The 22,025-nt window shown below is 60.4% G+C and overlaps 1 protein-coding gene across 2 annotated transcripts in view; it reads left to right on the forward strand.

The window, feature by feature from the left end:
- The first annotated feature begins 12,528 nt into the window (after positions 1-12,528).
- Positions 12,529-22,025, forward strand: part of GRM4 (glutamate metabotropic receptor 4) — a 53,714-nt gene continuing 44,217 nt past the window's right edge. For both annotated transcript variants that reach the window (XM_037410661.1, XM_037410662.1), the window contains exons 1-2: positions 12,529-12,724; positions 21,168-21,950. In XM_037410661.1, coding sequence (XP_037266558.1) covers positions 21,432-21,950 — 519 coding nt within the window. In that variant the 5' untranslated portion in view covers positions 12,529-12,724; positions 21,168-21,431. The remainder of the gene's footprint in view (positions 12,725-21,167; positions 21,951-22,025) is intronic.

Below are 22,025 nucleotides of genomic sequence, written 5' to 3' on the forward strand. Positions count from 1 at the left end.
CCAGCCCGGTGCCCACCCGGTGCCAGCTCTGTGCGAGCCCAGTGCCAGCTCGATGCCGGTGTGATGCCAGCCCGGTGCCATCTCGGTGCCAGCCCGGTGCCAGCTCGGTGCCAGCCCAGTGCCAGCTCGATGCCGGTGCGATGCCAGCCCGGTGCCATCTCGGTGCCAGCCCGGTGCCATCTCGGTGCCAGCCCGGTGCCAGCCCGGTGCCGGTGCGTTGCCAGCCCGGTGCCCTCCCGGTGCCGACACGGCGGTTCCCTGCTGCCACCTAACGGGGACAGGGGACAGGCTTCCCGGCAGCGGGGCGGGCGAGGGAAGCCCCTTCCCCAGGTCCCTCCTTCCCCGTGGGGCGGGCACAGGCTGCCGTGGGGTGCAGGTCACCCCAGGGCTGCATCGCCCCTGCAGCCGGTGGGACCTTGGAGCTGTGGGGCGGGGGGAGGGGGGCGTCCTTCTGCGGTGGGGGGAAACTGAGGCACGCCAGGGGCTGTTTGCACTGCGGCTGGAAAGGGATCTGGGTGTCCCGCTGCTCATCCCAGCCCACGCTGGGGGCTGTCAGGCACCCGCAGGCCGGGTGAGCTGCACCTGGCTTGGGGCGGGGGCTGCGGGGGCGGTGGGTTGAGCCCAGCTGGGCCCCCCCGGAGGTGTGAACTGGGGGCTGCACCTAGAGCTGGTCCCTGCCCTCAAAGGACTAGCCCTGCCTGCACCCTGCCCCCTGCCCCGCAGGGGTCTGCACCCTTCCCTGCCCACAGGAGGGTCTGCTCGGCCCCACGGTGAGTCTCAGCATCCCTCCCCCGGGAGCAGGATGGTGCTGGGGTGGGCTCGGGGCAAAGCAGGGCTGGGCATGGCTGAAACGCATCCCTGCCTCTTCCAGCAGGCCAGCCTGTCCCTGTGGGGGGGTTGCTTGGTCCCCTGGGGAGGGGGTGGCTGGGGGGATGCTGGTCACCCTGACCACAGGGCTGAGCCCGCCGCAAGCTGCTTGCTTTGCCCCCCAGGGACTGCAGGGACAACGTGTTTGTCCCTAGCAAGGGACACCCAGGCACGTGGCATGTCACCGACCCTTCGATGCAGCTCCCCGATCCCGGGGGGGCTGTGACACCCAGCCTGGCCAGAGGATTATGGCCGGCTATAACGGGTCGGGTGGTCACCGGTCATTCCTGGCTCTGGTTACGCAGTGCCTGGCCGGAGCGCTGCCCGGTGATGCCAGGGGGTCATCTTTCAAATGGCACAGACACACGGCGGGGGGCTAGGGGGTTGGGGGGGCAAGGGGAAGGGTGAGGGACTTGGCAGGGGGTGTCCCCAAGGTTGGAAGCCACCATGGGGCTGAGCATCCCACCGTGTCCCCACACCCATGATGGGGGTCCCACACAGCACCTGCCACCTTCATGGCTTCACTGTGGGGGGGGGTCAGGAGGCTTCTGGTATGCGCCGGTCCCCCTTCATCCATCACGAGAGCAGCTTGGTGGGAGTTTGCAAGGCTGTCACCCACCTTCCCAGCCAGCTCCAGGGCCTGATTAATTGCTCACTTAGCAACAGCTAATCTGTATGTAGGTGCTGAAGCCCAAAGAATCGCTCGCGTGTCTCCCCTCGGAGCGGAGCGTCACGACGGCGCGGGCTGGGGGGCGGCTCGGTGTGACTCGGCAGTGGGGGAGGACAGCACTCTTCCCATTCCCCATGAGAAGCCCCAGGGTCGCTGCAGAGGGAGAACACCCTTCAACCAGCCCACCCCCAGGCCAGCACCCACGCATCACCCTTAAATAGAAGGATGCATTTAATGAGGGTCCTTGCTTCGCAGCATCTTTGGGGCGCATTGGCTGGGAGGGGGGATTTTCCTTGAGGATTCAGGGAAGGCTCCTGGAGTGGTGTTGAGGACTTGGCTTGTGTTTCACCCACGGCACAAGGGTGCTGGGAAACTGGTTGCGTGGGAGCCGCGTGCTCACACTGTGCGGCACCTTTGCACGTGGGGCAGGAGGGGACAGTCCCCACCACAGCTGTGTGTGTGGGGGGTGTTGGGCCAGTGAATTGCCCCAGAGAACTTCCTCCCTTCCCCCCGCCCCAGCCTGGAGGGAGTCCAGCGTGGCTGGATCCCTCCCGCGGCGTGGCTGGATCCCTCCCGCGGCGTGGCTGGATCCCTCCCGCGGCGTGGCTGGATCCCTCCCGCGGCGTGGCTGGATCCCTCCCGCCGCGTGGCTGCAGTGAGGACGGCTGCCACAGGAAGGCACTGGTGGATTTTGTTGGAATTCCAGGGATGCGAGATGCAGGCTCCAGTTCTAGGACTGGAGCGCTGGTTTGGGGAGCGTGGGCTGGGGTACGTGGCAGCCGGCGGGCCTGGCTGGGGGTCCCGGGGGCTGGCAGTGCTCCCATGGGACCCGTTTGTCACCGTTCCTGGCCCTGCCCGAGGCTCCTGCTGGTCCTTGCTGCACAGATTTCTCCAGATTGTTTTTCATTGTGCTCAGCCCCACTCCCCATAAACTCCGTCTCCTGCTGCTGGGGTACCCTCTTCCCCTGGGACCCCACAGCCCCCTCCTCTCCTTCCCCACCGCCAAGCCTCCTCGGAGCTGAGCGATGCTCCCCCCTCACCTCCCTGCTTGCCGCAGGGGATGGGGCTTGTTTGACCTTGCTATAGGCGCTGCACAGGAGGACACCCCCCCTCCCCGGGACCCCTCGCGTGGGGTGCACGGAGCTGGATGCCCTGGCATGGCCGGAGCACCCAGCTTGGGCCGAGGTTGGGCTGCAGAAGGCAGGCTTGGTAGCAAAGGAGTTTGTGTGGGGTTTTTTTTGTTTGTTTTTTGTTTAATTGGCTTATAGTGTGAAGAACCGTGAAATCTGGGCCGTGTTTTATTACAGCACGTATGGCACTGGACAAGATGGGAGTAATTAAATGCGTGCTGCCACTCAGCCCTGCTCAAGCATGGGCTTGTCCCTGAGCGGTGGCAGTTAAGGGACCCCTCTGTCACCAGGCTGGGGGCTCTGCTTTAGTGTGGGTGTCCCCATGTGCCCTGCCAGTGGCTGGGGAGATGTCCCCCCCCTACACCGGTGGTCCCCAGACCCACCTGCCCCAGGGGTTTGGTGGCTGGCAGCTGCTGAGCACATCTGGATGCCAGAACCTCCCATGGGAGCCTGGCCTGAGCAGGGGCCTGGCTTATTGCCTGGGAATCAATCGGGTTATGGGTGAGAATTTTTAATTAGTGAATTTTAATAGCTGGGTCAGAACACTTTTCTCTATGGGAAGCTGTTCTCTTGGCAATAAAAGCAGCTTCAGCTGATGGTGCCATCCCTAAATTCCCGAGTGCAGCACTGCCAAGCACCCCGCAAGGACTGCGGCTTCATCTGCTGTTGCTTCAGCAAAGCCCCCGCCAGCAGCTGGTGCTGAGCTGATGCAAACGAAGGAGAAAAGTGCTGCTGTGGGGGAGCTTGTTCCGCTGCCAGGCTCAGCACCCAAGGCAGCAGGAGGTGATGCCACTCCATGCCACAAGCAGGGTCCTGGGCTGGGGCCATGGGACCCTCACTGCCCCGAAATGCTGCTCAGGATTGAGCTCCTTCACGGCTGGCTGCTCCCTCCATGGCACAGCCTCCCCATCCCGTGTCCTCCCCGGCTCCTGTGACCGGAGCCTGTGGTGCTGCCCATGCTGGGAAGAGAAAAAGCAAGTAATAATAATAATAATAATAATAAAGGGTTTGAATATTGCAGCCAAACGGGGCCAGGTCCCTCTGCTGAACTCTGCAAAGGGAGTGACATACAAAGGAGCTCTTGATTAATTGATCAGCATCCAAATTGAGGGACAGAAAGGGGGGGGGGGCTGGGGTGGCTGCCAGTGGTAGGTGTGTAATCACAGGCATGTTGGGCTGTGCGTGTGCAAGGAGTGGCGGGTATGATTGGGATGGGGCTGGATTGGAACTGGTGTGATGCTGGGGAAGATGGTCCCTTCTGGGATGGCTCTGCTGGTGCAGGGAGGCAGCCAGGAGGATGGGGAATCTCTTGGGATGCCACTTCACGGTGCAGGATCCATCCCACCTCCTCCCAAACCTTTTATGCCTCTTCCAAAAGCCGCTTTCTTGCATGGGGACACAGACACTGACACTGCTGGGTGTGTGTGTGCGCCTGGTGCAGCCCCTTTTCTTTGCAGCACCTGATCGATGAGGGACATAATTACTCTTGCAAAGGCAAATCTGTGCCGGCCTTGACTGCTTGGTTGCACTCCAAGGAAGACAGTGTTTCCTCACAAAGTATGAGGCCATGAATATTTTATGCCCGAGGAGGACATTTCTTTCAGGAGATTGTTGCATGAATTATGGAGAAGTTGGGAGAAGAAGACGGGTGCTGTTTCGAGGGGGTCGGCTCTGTAGTGGAGGCTGCCCTGGCTCCGAGGGGTTTTGCTTGCCCAGGGTGCCTTTCCCTGGGTGGGGGGCGAGGTGTGCCCCTTGCCACCCGCTGCAGCAGGGGTGCTGGAGGAGCCCTTGGTGCAAATCCATCCCGGTTTGGGGCAGTTTGCTTTCCAGCAGTGCATGCAGAGTGAATGGGGCCATTTTTGCCCAGGGTCGGATGCAGGATGGGTGCCTTTGCTGCTGTCTGAGGCCTTTGAGAGGGGCACGGTGGGTTCCCCACACACTTGGAGGGGAGAAGCAAGGTGATGGCAGCCTCTCTGGCCTGCTCCATGCTCTCCTTGCTTTCCCTGTGTCCTGTGTATCATCGTGCCTGGCTGGGAGCTCGAGATGCCGATGCTCAGCGCTGGGACCATCCAGCATCTTTCCCACTGCTTTCCAGTGCTGGTCCCTGGTCCCTCCCCAGTGGCTCGTGGCTGTTCCTGCTGGGAGCCGTGGTCCACCCTGTGCCCTGCTGATGTCCTGCATCCCGGGAGCTGCTGCAGCTCTGCTCTGGCACAGCTAGTCAGGAAGGACAAGGGGGTTAACTCTCCACACCATCAGTGACTTTTGTGTTAGTTAATAGGTAAAGATTTTTCTCTAATTGTCCTGTTGGTGCGGAGGGAGTATGTGCTGTCTGGCCGTCACAGTTAATTTGACCACCAAATGTGCTCTCTCCTTCCTTTTTACCTCTTTAAAGAAAGCATTTCTAGCCACCCATGATCCCCGTGGGTGGAAAAACCCCTCCTGTATCCAAATGGAAACGCAGCTAGAGCTGTCTGCCCACCTTTCTTTGTGACCCTCCCCCCCATGCCGGGGTTGGTGGACAGGGCTGTGTCCCTGGGATGTTGCAGTGGGGACAGTGGAACATCTCTGGCTTTAAAGAGAAAAGGGGGTGGGGGGGAAGGGAAGGGTGGTCCAGGGGAGCAGGGCAGCGCTGCTACATTGCCAGGACCCTGGTCCCTCTGAGGCTGTGTGGTGGGGGACTTCTGCACCGTGCCAGGCTCTTGCTGCCAGGTGAAGCTTTAAAAGTGGGATGGGGATAAAAGCCCCTACCCTTGTTGTCCCCAGACCTGCTTAAAATGCAGGTAGAAGTGGCTTCTTCTTGGTGCAATATTAGCCTAAAACACAGAGCTGTGCTGATGATGCTAGCATGGCTCTAGTTCTGTCCTGCATCCCTTCAGGGCTTTACAACCCCCGTGGGCCATGCATCTTCACTGTGGCAGCAGGGTGGTGGCTTTAGCCAAAGCTGCATCCCCAAATCCTGTGGGATGTGGGGTGATCTGAGCATGGGTGCGAGGAGTTTGAGCCATCTCTGTGCCTGTTCGGGGTAGGTCCTGCGCTCTCTGGAGCACCAGCCAAAAAAGGTGCTGAAGGTGCACAAGGAGAGATTTCCGATGTAACGTTATGTCCCGGCTTTTCATGTTTCCTTATTGTTTAGACCTCAAATCCTTAGTAATCACTCACCCAAAATAGCTGCTCGACGCTCAGCCACATCCCTGGCCCTGCGCCACGTGAGCTCGTGCTCTCCGACATGGAGCAACTCCTCTGAAACCATTGAGTCTGTCACAGCTATCTTGCTTGTAAAGACTGTTCAAAGGGTTTTGGCGTTGAGGAGGGATGGCTGGATATCAGCGGGAGGGGAGAGCAGGAAGATGCTGCAGGGCGTTCGCTGCCGCTTGGCGTTAGCTGGAGAAGGGTGGAGGATGGTTCATGCCGGCGCTGGGTCCGGCTGCGGAGAGCTGCTTGTGGCACAAGAAACCTGTCTGCTCCCTGTTCCTCGGCTTTCTCAGGAGGGTGGGAACAGCTTGGGAGAGGAGGAGAGCTGGGTCCACTTCCAGTTTTCTCTGCCTCTGGGTGAGGGCTGGCATCTTGCTCAGCCGCGGTGGGGAGGGGGAAAAAATTAAATCCATGTGTTTTGTCAAAGTGTTTGTGTGTATCCATGGACAACTCTGACACTTTCTGTCTGGAAATGTCCCATGTTGGCAGTGAGTAAAATAACTGTGCTTTTTGTGCCACCAGCTCAGCTGCTGAGCGCTTGGGTTTGGGGGATCCCTGGTGAATCGGGCAGTGGCTCCTCTACCTTCTCATTTATAAGCAACAGCTTCTCACTGGGATGGGATTCACCAGTTACACTGGGTGGGTCAAACTGGGGAGCACAACCGGCAGCAGCCCTCGTGCTCTCCAGCAAGTAGCAAAATGGGGTGCCAGGCTCCCAAATCCCCTCTCCCTTCCCGGTATGGCCATGCTGGAGCAGCAGCAGGACATCACCTGGAGGATGGAGTCAGCTGAGGGCTGGAGCAGCGGGGTGGAAAACCTCCATTTGTGCAGGTTATGGTGATACCCCAGGTGGGTATCACATGGGGATACAAGTTATGGGATGCATGGGGAATAAATGTAGCTCGAGTGATGCTGGGGGTGCCAAGCACGTGGTGAAATGTCACGCTGCCCAGGCAAGCTGCGCCAGGCTGGCGTGTTTCTATCACAGAGCTGCCTTGCTTATTTAATTGAGCAAAACTCCCCGTTGCTGGAGCCTCCAGCACCTGCTCACAAGGTCGGTCCTGAGGGTAAAGCCGGCAGCTTCTCCTTTCCCGATCCATCAGTGCACTGAGCCGTGCTGGCCTCTGCTCCGCACCCAGGGGTGCGGGGTGGGTGCTGTGGGGTGGGTGGCCCTGGTGCTGAGGGCTGTTTCCTTGCCCGCACTCTTGCCGTTAGGTGGAAGTGTTGTAGAGGAGAAGAGCGCTGGTGCTGCCCGGCTCCGGGCTCCCAGAGCAGCAAAAGCCAGGCACGAGTCCTTTGTCCTCCCGAGACACGGAGGCAGTGAGGTAGAAAGGGGAATTTTTAGGTTGGCTACACCCGGGAGAGAGGAATAAATCCCCAACAAGCAGCTCTGACACGGCAGCTGGAGGCGGCTCGGCCAGGGCTGGATATGGCCACGGAGCATCAGTGCCCGCTGCTCGCGCTGGATCCCCAGCGTCTGCTCCATCCCCTCAGTGCTGGCATGGGCTCTGCTGGGAAAAAGCCCCCCAGCCCAGGGAAAGTCCCCCCCGGTTGGTGGTCTCCAAGAGGCAGGTCTGGCTGCTTGGCCTCAGTCAGGGTTTTGCTGGGGGTCCCGCATCCGCTGGCTGGGATGCAGGTGCCTGGCAGGATTCCCGGCTGCACGGGGGCTTGGCAGCCCCCAATGTGGGCGAGGGGCAACCAAGGGGGCTGCCAGGGAGCTGGCACAGCTGCAGCAGCCTTCCTCACGAGGAGGAGGAGCTGTCATCACTCACAGCCTGCAGCCGAATCATCCCTCTTTCATTGCTAATTCCTCCCTGTAAGCCTGGATAGGCTTTCCCCCCCCCCCCCCCCCCCCCCCTGCATTTCTTTAAAATGCAACTCTTTCCATCAAAATCTGGTTAGTCATGAAGCGTATAATGAGTTTTATATATATTTAAAATGGTCTGACATTCGGCATCCCATTATCCTCACTCCTCGAGAGAAACATGGACTTGATGTGTGAATGTTGATCCAATAACAGCGCAGTCAGTACCATTTTTGCTCCCTGAAATATCCGTATCTATTACCCATATTCATGTGCTGTTTGTGTGTAGGAGTCTCTTTCTTGTGGAAAGAAATCCAAGGCTTTTTTTTTTTTTTTTTTTTTTTTTTACCTTGGGCCTGTTGTTTAGGTATTTTTTTGGGCAAGCTGACTTATTTTGTTGCTTGGTTTTGTTTTGCCATTTTGTTTATTCTTTTGGTAATCCCCATCTCTGGCTCTAATTGCCCAACACAGGGTAACTCAATGGCTTCTTGCAAGCGGCTCATGCAATTTCTGCTGGCAAATGGCTGCGGGGGGCTGAGCCTGGGTCACCCCACTCAATACCAGCCTGAAACACCCTGCAAACTTCCAGCACTTTTCCCATTCCCCATCCTCTTGCTAAGGTTCTCTGCCTGACGTCAGTGAAAACTTTCCCTTTGCTGCAAAATCCCCCGCAAGGAGCAGGACAAAAATGTCAATGTGTTCTTCTTTCTTCCTTCTTAAATCATTCTCCTCCTCTTTTCTTTTCTTGCAAACCAGCCTTTCGCTTCCTCCTGTGCCACTGCCACCAGCCAGGAGCCCTTGACCTGCCGTGTCCCGTGTCCCTCTGGTGCCGCTCCTCCTGGCCAAGGTTGTCCCCCAGACAAGTGGGACACCAGCAAAACATCTCCAACTCCCCCAGTCTCTTCCCCTGCAAACTTATTTTTTCTTTAAATACACACAAAAATAGTTCTTACTGGGACTCTTGCTTTTTAATTGTGTAGATATTACAGGTAATTACAGCTCTATTAATATTTCAATTTGAATTAAAGATTTTTTCCCCACCCTTCTATCCAGGTGGGAATGAAATCCATACCCAAGGCAACTGCACACTGGCAACAGAACCCACAGATAGAAAGGACCGTGTGTGATTCCTGAGCTTCTGTCTCTTTGACATGAGCGACCCGTGAAGAGGAATGAGGAGGTGCTGGCTTGGCCATAAATTATTCAAAGCCCTTTTGCAGAGCCGAACCGCAAAGTCCAGTCCATAAGATGTGGTTTTGTGCTTTCCTATATTAAAAAAAAAAACAAAAACAAACAACTGCAAGCAGAACGTCTTCCTGGTTGGTGCTTGGTGGCTTTAGCAGTGGACATGGTGACCTTCCTTGCTGCAGGAGGACCAGAGCAGTGGGAGGGTGGATGCTATGGATGCTGTGTGGCTGGCTGGGGGACAACCGTGGGCTGAGTGGGCTCGGGGAGTGCCAAAGCCTCCTGCCTGGGGGTCTGCAAACCCTGGAGGTTCAGGGAAAGGCTGCTGGTGGCCCTGGGGATGCTGGGGCACCCCATAATCCCTGGATGGACGTGAACACGGAGCTGGGACTTGGCTCAGGGTGTGCTCTTCCAACCCTGCCTCCAGGATGCGAGAGGCAGCGACTTGCTCAGTTCCTCTTGCTTTGAGCCTGATGAAGCCATATCGATCCTGCGGAGGATGGAACTGCATCCATTTGCTGACGGTATTGAACTCTCCTGGAATATTTGATCATCTTATGACCCCTGTGCCCAGGAGGAGCCCTGGCAGCAGCAGCAGCGAACTTTGCGGGATTTGCTGGAGTGCTCTCAGGGGAACCCCACGCACGGGCTGCTTCCCTGGCATCGCTGGGGCATCTCCTGCCTGTCCCTGTGCTACCCTACCCATCCTGCTCAGCTGCCACATCATGGCCTTCCCCATCACTCCAGGGAAGCGTGGCGGCATTGGCCTGAGCCGGCTTTCCAAATGTTAATTGTGTTTTGACATTCTCGATGGTGACACGAGCGCTGTGATATTTTGGCTTCTGGCTGACAGCAGGGAGAAGGGCGTGAGAAGGGGAGACGTGGTCTGTGAGGCTTGGAAAGGAGAAAGAGAGACACTGCCAGCTGCAGCTGTGGTGGCAAGAACATCCCCCAATTCCCTGGAACTCGGGTCGCCAGGGCTGGGTGATGGTTGTTTTCCATCAGAGCCAGGGGAGCATCGAGCATCCCTGGGCGAGCAGGCTGCCGGAGCAGTTCAGGTGCTGCTTCAGCCCAAACTTCTGCATAATTTAGCCCAGACACCTTCCCCCAGTGATTCTTCAGGACCTGGGAAAAGCTAAGCAGGCTGGCCTGGTGTCCTTGTGCCTGGGGACACAGCCCTGCCCCAGTGCCGCGAGACCCCAGGCTGCGAGTGGGATACCCTTGTTTCTCCTTGAAGGCAGAGCACATGTCTTACAAATCCCCAGGAGCTGAGGGCTTCACCTGGCTCGGAGCAGAAAGCTTGACCTCAGGGTGCCTCCGAGAGCTGCTTTTGGTGAAGGGATTTGTGTCCGGCTTATCCTGCGGTGGCTGGAGCACCCTCAGCCCTGGCTTGTGGGTGACTCACGAGCCTGGAGCCCTGGCTGGTGCCTCTGCTGTGCCCTGAGGCTCTTCGGGGCTTGGGGCAGGTGAGGGGCTCCTCTCCTCCCAGGGGCTCCGTGGTCCTGGGCACTGATGGGTGCAGACCCCCCACTCCTGCCCATGACTCTGCCCTACATTGTGCCAGTCCAAACAGCCCCTTTGGGTCACCAGGTGATCCCAGAGGTGGGTCTATGGTTGGGTCCTAGGGGGTCTCCCAGATCTGTTGCAGTGTTCCAGCTGTTGCCCATGGTGGAGACAATGTGGCTTCTCGACTTTTGGACCCCCCTCCCCCCCCCCAGCCACTCTGCTCCCCATGCAGAAGGGCCTGAGTGAGTCCTTGCTCCCCTGAGAGCCTTTTGGAAATGTCAGAGCCCCCCAAGACAGGCAGATAGTTGCTGCCTGGGAGCCTTGCTCGGGGACCTGAGGTGCTGCTGGTGGGGCAGATTGCAGCTGGGAGCTGGGCTGTCACTAGCATCCATCCTTGTGCCCCCTCCCCACCAGCCACAGTGCAGAGATCCTTTTGCTTCCATTCCTGGCACTGGTGCTGGCACAGCTGAGGTTGCACACCATGTGTGCATGCATGGGGGGGTGGACGGGTCTGTCCCCCTCCCGGGGCTGCCCTCCCCTGCATCAGAGCAGAATAACAATGAGAACAGCTCCAGCTCTTGCTGTAAACGAAATCGCTGCAACAGCCTGGTCTCTCTGCAGGCGACAGTGCTCTGGGCGCGATCCCGTGAGCATCTGAATCCATGGGAATATCGCCACTTATTTTAATGGCAGGAGGGCGGCTGGCCAGCTTTTCAGGCAAGTGCATCTCACTGGAGAGCACGTAGCTCCTTCAAAGGCCTGGCCAGGGTATCGTGCTGGGAGCTGGGCAGTTCTGAGCGCTTCTGAAAAACCAGCTCATCACCAGCCCCCCGAGCAGGATCTGTGCGGCAGGGCTGCGATGGCCAAGGCCGAGCCCTTCACACCGGCACCAGGACTTGGCTGACCTCACACCAGGGCTGGTATTTTGCTATTCCAAGCAAACAACACAGATCAATCCTTAGGGAAGATGAGGCTGGAAATGTGTGTTGGAAAGGCTGTGCTTTGCTTTTTGGTGCTCAGAGAGGGAGGTGGAGCTGCAGAGAGCCTTCCCTGCTGCCAGACCCCTGATTTGTGTGCAGGGACCGGGGTCCCTGCATGGGCTGGATGCTCTCGAAGCCCCGGTGTAGGGGCAGGTGTACTCCCTAATTGCTCCAGTGACCGATTATCCCGCAGTCATTACCATGATGGATCGGAGCAGTTAATGTGTCAATGGCCATTACTAGGGGGCTGTGTTTTCTCTGGATTAATGAATGGACACACCATGACGGGCTCCTTGGAGCCGCCAGGGCCTGGGGCTGGTGGTTTGGTAGCCAATGGAGGCGATGCGTGAGCTGTGCTCCACGTGTGTGCAGAGTGGGCTGGTGGCGTCACTTGATGGGAGGCTGAAGAGAAGGGCAATGGCTTCGGGCAACGAGCATCCTCCCTTGAGCATCCTTCCTTATCACTGCCCTGGGGAGCTGCTCCCACCACGGGGAGGGGAATTTAGGGATGGATTTTTTAGTGGATGCAGTGGGAGCCACAGCATCCCAGCAGCTGGGTGCGGGGGACCCTTCCCACGCCCCCAGCACATACCGTGCTCCTTGTGGGGCTGGGCAGAGGCTGGTGCATTTGCACCCATGGGAGCAGGCGTGGACCCCCACTTATGCAAATGCTGAAATTAGAGGATTGCAACCTGGGGGAGGCTCTTTAGCATGGGGGGGGTCTGGATGCCCGGGCTCGTGCCAGCCCTGCTGCTGTGCTCATGGCTGCGACGACGGCTGGAGGTGACGGGCAGGGACAGAAGGACAAGTCCAAGCAAAATACATCTCGATGCAAAGACCAGGAGGGGAGAGAGAGGCACGGGGGACTGCAGGGGTATGAGAGGGGCCGGGTCCACTCCCCCCGCGCCGGCCGGGGCTGTCGCTGCCCGGCGGGGGGGGGGCTTGCGGGGCCGCAGCCGTGCCCCCCCCTCCCGGGAGCCGGGGGGCAGCCGGGGGCGGCCGCGGGGTCCCCCGCGGTGCGCTAGTGCTTTAAAAGGCTGGCAAAGCCGGCGGCGGGCTTCCCAGCGCCTCTTCATGCAAAACTTCCCCGGCCCCAGCCCTCCTCCTCCTCCTCTTCCTCCTCCTTCTCCTCCTCCTCCTCCTCCTCCTCCTCCTCCTCCTCCTCGGCGCGGCTGCGGTGCGCGGAGCGCGGCGGGTCCCGCCCGGCTGCGGCTCGCTCGGCTCCCCGGGCCGGGCCGGGGCTGGGGGGGCCGGGCTGCCCCCGCCGCATGCCGCAGGGCCCCCCCGGGCTGCCGGCGCCCCGCCGGGGCCGGGGGCGGATCGCGGCACCGGGCAGCGGCCGCGGGCGGAGACGGGGTCGGCGGCGCCGCCAACTTCGCGCTGCCCGCGGGTAAGTGCGGGGCGGGCGGAGCATCCCCGGGACGCCCGGGACCCCCAACCCTCCCGAGGGGCTGGGGTGCCCCCTCCTCCCCCCACCCCAGCAACGCTCCAGCAGATTTTCCGCCTTTCCTTTTTTTTTTTGTTTGTTTGTTTTGTTTGTTTTTGTTTTTAGGGGGGGGCTGCGACAGCGGGGGCTGCAGCAGGGAGCCCCCTCCACAGCAGGGAGCCGCCTCCAGCCCCAGTCTGTGTCCCCCCCTCCGGCAGCTCCCCGGTTCCCCCCTCATCCCATTATTCCTAGTTGTGGGGCTGCGGAGCACTGCCCCTCACCCCGCAGCATCCCCGCCGTGGGGGGCACAGGGGGACCCCTCCTTGCCCCAGTCAATAAGCCTGTCACCTTTGTCCCCAGAGGTACCCGTCGCCCCCGTGTGGGCTCCGGGGAGGGGGCTGTGGGGGGGCTGGGGCTGGGGGCTGTGGCCGAGCCGCAGGCGGGTGGCTGCCCCCCCTCGCCGCAGCGGGCAGGGCCCGCAGAGCCCGCCGCAGGGCAGGGCAGGGGGAGAAGCAGCCGCTGCTTTGCCCAGCTCAGCGGGGAAGGGGCTGCCCCATGGAGCTTGGGGGGGGGGGGAGACCCTTCCCCAGAGCTGGAGCGACCCCACGGAGGCATCCCGGGTTGGGAGCTGGGAGCCCCGCTCTGGGTGCAGACACGCTCCCAGGTCTGTTTTCCTCTCCGGAGCGCTCTGGCAGAGCCGATCTGCCTGGCTCCGGGAGCCGCTGGGGAAGTTGGCAGCCGTGGGAAAGATCCACACAACTCTCCCACCACCTGCCTGGGAACAGCCCCGCCACCTTCCTCCTCCTCCTCCTCCTCCTCCTCCCGGTGTGATGAGTTTGCCGTGCTCTGCCAGCCGGCTTCTTTTTCTGGGGGCTGCTTTGGCTTTTGCGGGGGGGATGCCCGCTGCCTTCGGTGGCGGCTGCGACGGAGAGGCTGCGGAGTGAGTCATTGCCATCGCTGCTACCGGGTGACCTGTGGCTGGGGGCTTGGGGGGGGGGGGGCTGGGGTGACCGAAGCAGGGCTGGGGTGACCGGAGATGCTCACCGGCGCTGGCCGCTGGCCCACGGCAGGGCCTGGGGAGGGAGAGAACTGAGCCGATCTGTTGAATGCAGCGAGGAGCTCGGGGAAATGCCAAGAGAACTGCCAAAAGAAAAAAAAGCAAAGCGCTTTTCCTTCCCTCCCTCTGCTCCCTGTAAACAGGGATTTATCCACAGCAGGGCAGTGGGCAGGGGGTGCGGGGGGATGTGCTGGGCAAGATACAGGCTGGGGGGGGGGGGGGAGACCCTCCTCCCTGTGACCTGCCACCTCCGCACCGAGCCGCGGTCCGATGGGATGTGCAGAGATCCTGGCTGCTTTTGACCAGCCTGGCTGAGCCGGGGGGATGCAGTGCTGGGGACCAGGGTGATGGTGGTCCGATGGTGGTCTGCCTTTGCAAGGGGGATGGGTCCCCACGGGCACAGCAGGTTCCAGCTGCCCCAGGCTGGGGGGGCACAGGCAAGCCTGTTTTGGGGAGGGCAGCAGGTGCTGAGCGGGTGGTGCTGAGCTGCACTCTGGGGTGTTGGAGCAGCGGAGGGGGAGCTTCAAGGGGATTTTACAGTGGGAACTGAAGCTCGGACGCAGCCGTGGCCCGGCCCCCCATCCCAGGGGCCAGCATCACCCTGCAGAGGAGCGTGCCCGCTCCCTGAAAAAGTGTCACGTGCTTCAACTTTGGCATCAGGCAGGAGGAGGATGGATTTGTCAGCTCAGCCACCCCCTTCCAGCTCTTCCCAGAAAGGCAACGGCTTGAAGATGTGGCAGGTCCTAATTATGACATACGCGAACCCGCTCCTGCTGCCCTCCCCGGCTTTGTGCCCGCTGCGGGCACTGTATCATCCTCTCCGGCTTCACGTCTAATGGAGGAGTTTCCTCAGCGGGGTGGGCCGGTTCCCTGTGCCCTGGTGCTGTGGATAGCCCTGCACCAAGCCCAGCTCAGGATGGGTGTCTCTGCCCCCCCCCGGGGCTTTCCCAGGCTGGGTATGGGCAGGGGATGGTGCTGCCAGACCACGGTCTCGGGGTGTAGGTGTGATGGGGAGCAGAAGCACCACGCGGTGTCACGGGCACCACTGGGGACCGACAGTCAGCTCTTGCTCTGAGCCAGTGCCGTCCCAATTTGCAGAAGGTGATCAAAAATTAATTGCGGGATTTTGCTGCACGTGGCAGAAGCAGGGATGAGCGCCGGCTCCTTCCCTCCCTCCAGCCTCTCCTGGCTGGAGCTCCGTGTGCTGGCTGCCGGCGGAGACCCCGCGCCACCTCCCGCAAGGTGAGCCGCTGCGATCTCCGCTTGTTCCGCGGCCGGATCCTGCTCGCCTTCCCCTCGCTGTGCCATCCGATCCTTCAAAATGAGGGATTAGTCCTGGCCTGCTTGGCAGTGGGGAGGGAGAGGGAAGGAGAGAGCTTGGCTGCAGTTAAGGAGATATATATATATATCATGATAAATATGTCCTAGGTCTGATCCGTGCTCAGTGGGAGCATTTTTCTTCGGACTTCAGCATCCTTCAGGGGATGCTCTGTGGCAGTGAAGAGGGTGGTGATACGCGGCTTTGCCCGCTGCGGGGCTGTGAGCCGGGCGCTGGCAGGACGCGGTTGCAGAGGGGTTGAGTCGGCACCCTGGCACTGGGCTTGGGCTTATGCAAGCGTTGCGATATCTGTTCGTGCATCGATTGAGGCGTTTCTGGGGGATGCTGCATCTTGGAGCACGTCGGATGGGTTTTGATGTTAAAACCCGGGGTCTCTGCTTGCCGCTGCCTGCCGAGCCGTGGCCTTGCTTTTCCTCTGAGCAAACGCCGGGGTACTTGACCTGAATACTTAAGGTTTTGCCTGTCAAGAGAGAACTTAACCTGTTGTCCCCTTCCTCTATGTCTAAATTCTGCTATACTTAATGGAGCTTTTGTGATTAAAAAAACCAGGAGCCAAAACGAACTTCCCTGTAATCGCTTGCAAGTGGGGAAGAGTGAGCGTGCGCTAATTGGGATATTGTGCTGCATGCCGGCTGGCCCCGCTTACTGAAGGAATAGCAGGTGGGGAAAGAAATGGCCTTGATTTTCAAAAAGATGCTGGCGAGCTTGCGGCAGCCAGTGTGGCAGAAGCCGGCACAGCCCTTCCCGTGCTGGGGCTGGGCTGGGGAGGTCTCCTCGGTGGTGGGCTGATGGGTGGTTGGCTCCTTGGCAGCCAGGGATGGAGTCACGCAGGTGAGTGCTGGGCACAGCCTCTTCGCTGCTTATTCCTGCGTCTCCTGGATTGTGTCACCAGCTAAGCCTTTGCCTGGTTTAATAAGCCCTGATGCAACTGGGTGGGCTCAGCACAAAACCAGTGAGTGCCCAGGTTCTGAACTGGGAGCCAACAGGTCTTGTACAGCTGGAGGAGCCCCATCCTGCTCTAAGATCCGTGGGAGCAGGGTCTGCTGGCGGTGGGGTGGGATGCTCAGGATAAGCCCTGGCTGGGATCTGAATTAACACGCCTCTGTGCTTTGCCCACTGCCAGCGGTGACGAAGCCATGGTGGTTAGCGCTTAGCCGGCGCTCTGGTTGATGGCACACGAGATGTGAACTCGCCTGCCTGCAGTGGCATGGGCTCCATGGAGCTAATGGCAGCAAAATGACTTGGTTTTGACTGGGAGTCCTGCAGGGCGTGGAGCGAGGGAGAGAAATGGGCCATTCCCTTCCTTATTTATTTAACCCCTAAAGGAGCTTTTTCACTGCCGCAAAATCCCTGTGTCACGGGGCAGGTCTGGGGGGCTCCAGCAGAGACCCTCTGTGCTGTGCCGCTGTCATGGGCCAAGTCTCCTCTGGCCCCAGGCTCTTGGGGTTGGTCGGTGTGATTTGGGGGACACTCTGGGCTGTTTTTTCCTGGGGCTGCAGCAGCACCAAGCTGGGGAAGGGAAATCTTGCACACAAAACCCAGGCGATGTGTGGAGGGGGGGGCTCCAGCTGCCCCTCCTGGAGGTGCACCAGCCCCATGGAGCAGCTGCGAGCACTTGCCTTGGCTGCAGAGCCTTGGGATGCAGATCACCCTGGCGGGATGGGCTGCCCAGCTCCGGGGCTGTGTGTCTGGTGGCTGTGGTCACCTCTGGGCTCTGTGGGACATGGTGAGCCCGGATGATGTTTCTCTGCAGCCCTGACTGGTGCGGCGCTTGCAGGGATGCACAGGAGGAGCTGTGGGAAGGAGCTGCAGAGGTGAAGCCCGGGATGGCCAGTCCTTCCGCCAGGCACTGGAGATGGGTTCACAGCACGAGCTTTGTGGGGTGCAGGAGAATTTTTAATCAGCGCTGGATTTGTCCTGCCCAGCTGAGCCCTCACCCTGCCCCATCCAGGGACCTTCGTGGATGGTGATGCTGGTGCTGGCCCGTGGCTCAGTGGCATGGCCACCACTAGAGGGGAGCAGGATGCCACCATGCAGGACCGGCCCTGTGTCCTGGGGTGCTGGGGACCCGCAGGGCAGGGGTGCAGCCCGGTGCTGAGCACTGCCCCTGGCCCCCTTGGCTCTGCCCATCCCAGGGCAGCAGCAGCCCCAGCACCCGCATCTGCAGCTCCTGGTGCTCCTCAGATTGGTCTGGCTCGGGCCAGGCAATGACCCTTGCCTGGGTTCTGGAGATCCGCTGGGTTTGATTAGTCCTTGCACTGCTCTCCAGACTGCGGATCTGGCTGTGGCACAGCCGGGATGAGGGTGACAGAAAGGCTCATTCCTCACCGACGATGTGCTTGCGGGGAGTGGGAGGAAGCAGCATTGCTCCTTCCTTTGGTGCAGTGATAAGTGCCACACTGGGCGTTTATCCCACCCCCTTTATTGCCACCCTCGGTACCTGCACCTGACTTATTGCAAATCTGCAAATATATCTTCCCCTGGGGTGGTGGTGCTCCCATGGATGGGGCAGGAGGGTGGCTGTGTCCCCTCGTTGCCTGTAGCACGTGGGTAAGGCTGTTCCCTGCTCCACGAGCACCTGCTGTAGGCAGGTGTCTCCCTCCAGATGTGCATCTCCCTCCAGATGTGCAGCACCAGCCTCATGGGAGGAGGGCTGGCTGCTCTGGGGAGGTGCAGGAGCCCTGCGGATGCAGAGGCTGGTCTCACACCTCGGAAGAAGGATGGCTTTCCCTCCTTCTTGTCCTTGAGCTGTAAGGGCTCCTGCTGGCTCGCCCAGCCCCACGCGCTGCCCACCCCTCCGGCCAGCCCCCCAGGGCTGGGTGCATCCCTGGCACGGGTGGGACCAAGGTTTGGGGTCTGTGGGGAGCAGCGGCTCGTGTGTGACCGTGGGGATGCTCAAGACAGGTGGAGGGTGACAGTGGGAAGGGGACGCTCATCTCCTGCCCCTTCCCGGTGAGTGCTCAGGCCATTGGCAGCACAGGCTTATCGGGTAACTCAGGCTGCATCTCCCCTAATGATTCAGCGAAGGATTCAAACCAGCTCCCCCCTCCCCTTCCCATTATTTGCGCTTTCTTCTTGCCTGCCGTGATATTTTTACCTTCAGTTCGTTCAGATTATATGATCAAAGGAGGCACAAAGGGGAGAGAACAGAGAGGAAAAAGCTTAAAAGAAGAAAGGGAGAGGCTGTGGGCTCTGAGGGCACTGCTGGCTCTGCGGGAGCTGCTGGGGGCTCGCAGGATTTTCCTGGGAGCAGGTCCACGTGGTGACCATCGCACCTTCTTCAACGGGCTGAAATGTCGCAACTCCAGGGGTGAGGGTGTAAGAAATGACCTGATTTCAGCTGATGCGGGGCTGGGGGGGCGGGGGAGGGGCTGGCTGTGGTGTTGGCGCACCTCTGGGTCTTCCCATCATCTGCTCCCTCCCCATGGGCAGAGCTTGACCCGCTTCCAGGCTGTGGCAGGAGCCGCTTTCCCCCTCTCTGCTCCCGCTGCTGCTGCATGGGATGGTTCTTGCAAAGGAGACGGGACGATGTGGAGGGTTGATCCCTGTCCTTGATCCCAGTGGGAGCGGGGCCGTGCTGGTGGGAGCTCTCCTGGCGGCAGGGCAGGCTGGGGTGGGTGCTGTGCTGCAGCACTCCCAAGCTCCTGCCTTTCGGAGCAAAGAGCTTGGCACTGGGTAATTCTGGTTGCTTAAAAGCCCCGGCTGTCAGAAACGCTTTGGAGATGGGCCTTCAAGTGGCTCCGACGGACAGGGATGTGCATAATTTATGGAGGTGAGTTGAGGCAAGGGCCCTCCTGGCTGGGGCGGCTGCGGAGCAGAACCTCCTCCGTGGTGTAACGGGGCTCCATGGTGTAACGGGGCTCGGCACAGCCGGCCCTGGCGGGCAGCACCCCTCGGGGCTGGCTGAGGATCCGGCCCGGCAGGTGTGGGCTTGGATGCCAGGCTCTGTGCTCGAGCTGAGATTAATTTAAGCTCTTTCTTCGGTCTCGCCGTTGCAGTCTGTCCTGCTTGGGGAATGCATTTGCCTGCTCCGCTCTCCTCTGCTTTTTGGAGCTTTGCATTAATCATGCGCTGCCATCGCAGCATCCGTCAGCGGCTGCTTGGAGACAGCAGGGACGGGCTGCAAGGGAGAGCCTTCCCCCAGAGGGGAAACTGAGGCAGGGGGCTATGCTGCTTGGGCAGGGGCAGCTCCGCAGCGTGGGGAGGGGGATGAAGGGCTGTCCTGCCTGTGATCTCAGGGCCAAGACCGTGGCAGCACCCTGTGCCTACTCAGGGGGTCTGTGGTGAAAGCAAAGGAGACAAGGTGAGGGCACAGGGGGCTGCGGGAGGGTGGTGAGAGGTAAGACCCCCCCAGGCTGCCCCACAGCTGCAAGCAGGAGGCTGCCAAGAGGGTGTGGGGTGGAGGGGCTGGGCTGGGCTGAGCCCTCTCTGCCAGCTCCAGCACTGGCTCTGGAGGAGCCAGCAACTCCAAGACAGGGTGCGTGCACCGGTGTGCTGGGGTGGCATGGCAGTTAGTAGGAGCAGGTGGGTTTTTTCCATCTGGTGAAAGGACTAAATCTCACCCTGTGAAGGTTAATCGGGACCCAAGGGTGCCTGGCTGCTCTTCTATTGCTGCCTCTCCAAAAAGAGCCGCTGATGATGCCGAAATGCTTCCCATCGGCTGCACTTGGTGCCAGGGCTGCTGAATCCCTGTGGCCCTCGGGGAGGTGTTGGGATGTGGGTCAGGATGCAGCGGGTGTCCATGGGCACAGCCTGCGCGCATCGCTCAGCCACCGCTCCCGGTTTTACTCCCAGTTTTCCCAGGGACCATTTGCTCCTTCCTTCCCGCCCCGTGGGCACCCAGCTCGGGGTCCGAGGAGCAGCTCAATGCCCTTGGCACACAGCTGACCATCCATCTTGCCATTTTCAGTTTGGGTGGACCCTCAGGGTGCTTGCCTAGGGCAGCCAGATAGCCAAACTCCCCACGTGGCTCGGGCGAGACCTCGGTACCATCGATATTTGCTGCTGGAAGCTGTCGATAGCGGATGCTTGCGAGGAAGCAGCTGCTGGTTTGGAAATCAGTGGCCTGAAGGAAGAGCAGCAGGAGCAGCAATGCTTAGGGTAGCGATTCAGATCCGTGACGCTGGCTTTCGGCAGTGCCTGGATGTGTCGGCTCTTGCTTAAGATAGAAATCAGCTCCGAGCCCGCTTGGTTTGCAGTGCGGCGCTCGAGACGTGGGGACTCATGGCAGGCGGTTGAAAAAGCTGTTAGGAAACAGCCCCAGGTCCTTCGGCACCTCCTTGCTTTGGGCTCGGTGGTGCAGGGGATGGGGGATGCACGTGGCTCTGACCCCCACCAAGGGCATGAGCCTGGCAGACCTGGGAGGAGGCTTGGGAAGATCTTCAGTCTTGGCTGGCTTTGCTGGGGGCAGGAGCTCATGTCTGGCAGGGCCGTTGATGGGGACAAGGAGGGGGCAGGTGGGTGCAGCAGGGGGTGCTCCACTCAGTAGAGGGGGTGTTTAGAGAGCAGATTTCTCCCCACATCATCTTGGGGTCTAAATCAATCTTGGCTTTAAAGCGGCTGCTTCGCTCCTGTGCCTGGCTGTGTCCTGGGGCAGGAAGGATGCTCTAGGGCAGGCAAGAGACCAGGGCTGTGGGTGCATGTGGGGTTTGCCCCCCTCTGAGCACTGTCTAGGAGCCTGTCCCGCCCTGGCAGCTCCCTGAAGAGGGGGTGGGATGGGATGGGGTCCCAGGGTGTCACTCCAGCCCTGAGCTGGCCACTGACCTGGCCCTGCTCCTTTGGGCAGAGTGAGCCGGGGGCCCCTGCACCAACCCCCTGCCCAGATGCAGTCTGGGCTGAGCCAAAGCTGCTGGCATGAATCAAAAATCAAGTGAATCCCAAATCTGTGTTTTGCAGTAACCCCCAGTGCTAATTTCTGCCAGCATCCCTGATGAAAGCACGGAATAGCTGATGTCCTCTTCATGCTCCTGCTTAATTTTCTCTCTCCCTCCTGTTCCCCCCTCCCTCTTAAGGGCTCCGGAGGAAGGATTCGAAGCTTTGCTTGGGCTCACATCTCGGCTGCCACCTCCTCTCCCTGGCATAGCCATGCAGACCGTGGCACCCTCCTGCAGCCCGGCTGCCCGCTGCTCCCTGGGGGCTGGCATCACCAGTGGGAGCTGCTGACGGTGCCGCGAGCGGGAGCCCACCGGGAACCATGCTGCCCGCCCGCGCCAGCCTGGCTCCCTGACCACTGCCGGGATTTGGGCTGCGAGCTCTGCCCCATCACGGCTTTGGCGATGAGCGGGGGTTATTTTTGCATGGAGCGTCTGTCCTTCTGCCTCCTCCTGAGTGCCTGGAGCTGGGGGTGGGCGCCCGGGGGTGCCGCCAAGCCCAAGGGCCAGGGCTACCCACACATGAACTCCATCCGCATCGACGGGGACATCACGCTCGGGGGGCTCTTCCCCGTGCACGGCCGGGGCGTGGAGGGAAAAGCCTGCGGGGAGCTGAAGAAGGAGAAGGGCATCCATCGCCTGGAGGCCATGCTCTTCGCCCTGGACCGCATCAACAACGACCCCGATCTGCTCCCCAACATCACCCTGGGCGCCCGCATCCTGGACACGTGCTCACGGGACACGCACGCCCTGGAGCAGTCGCTGACCTTCGTGCAAGCCCTTATCGAGAAGGACAGCACCGAGGTGCGCTGCGTCAACGGCGGCCCCCCCATCATCACCAAACCAGAGCGCGTGGTTGGTGTCATCGGTGCCTCGGGCAGCTCCGTCTCCATCATGGTGGCCAACATCCTGCGGCTCTTCAAGGTAGGGTTTGGCAAGGGTAAAAAGAACCGCCCGGCAGAAACACCGCGAGTGTTTTTGCAGTGTTTCTCCACGCAT

Source organism: Falco rusticolus, chromosome 17, assembly GCF_015220075.1.
Source record: "Falco rusticolus isolate bFalRus1 chromosome 17, bFalRus1.pri, whole genome shotgun sequence".
Lineage (NCBI taxonomy): Eukaryota > Metazoa > Chordata > Aves > Falconiformes > Falconidae > Falco > Falco rusticolus.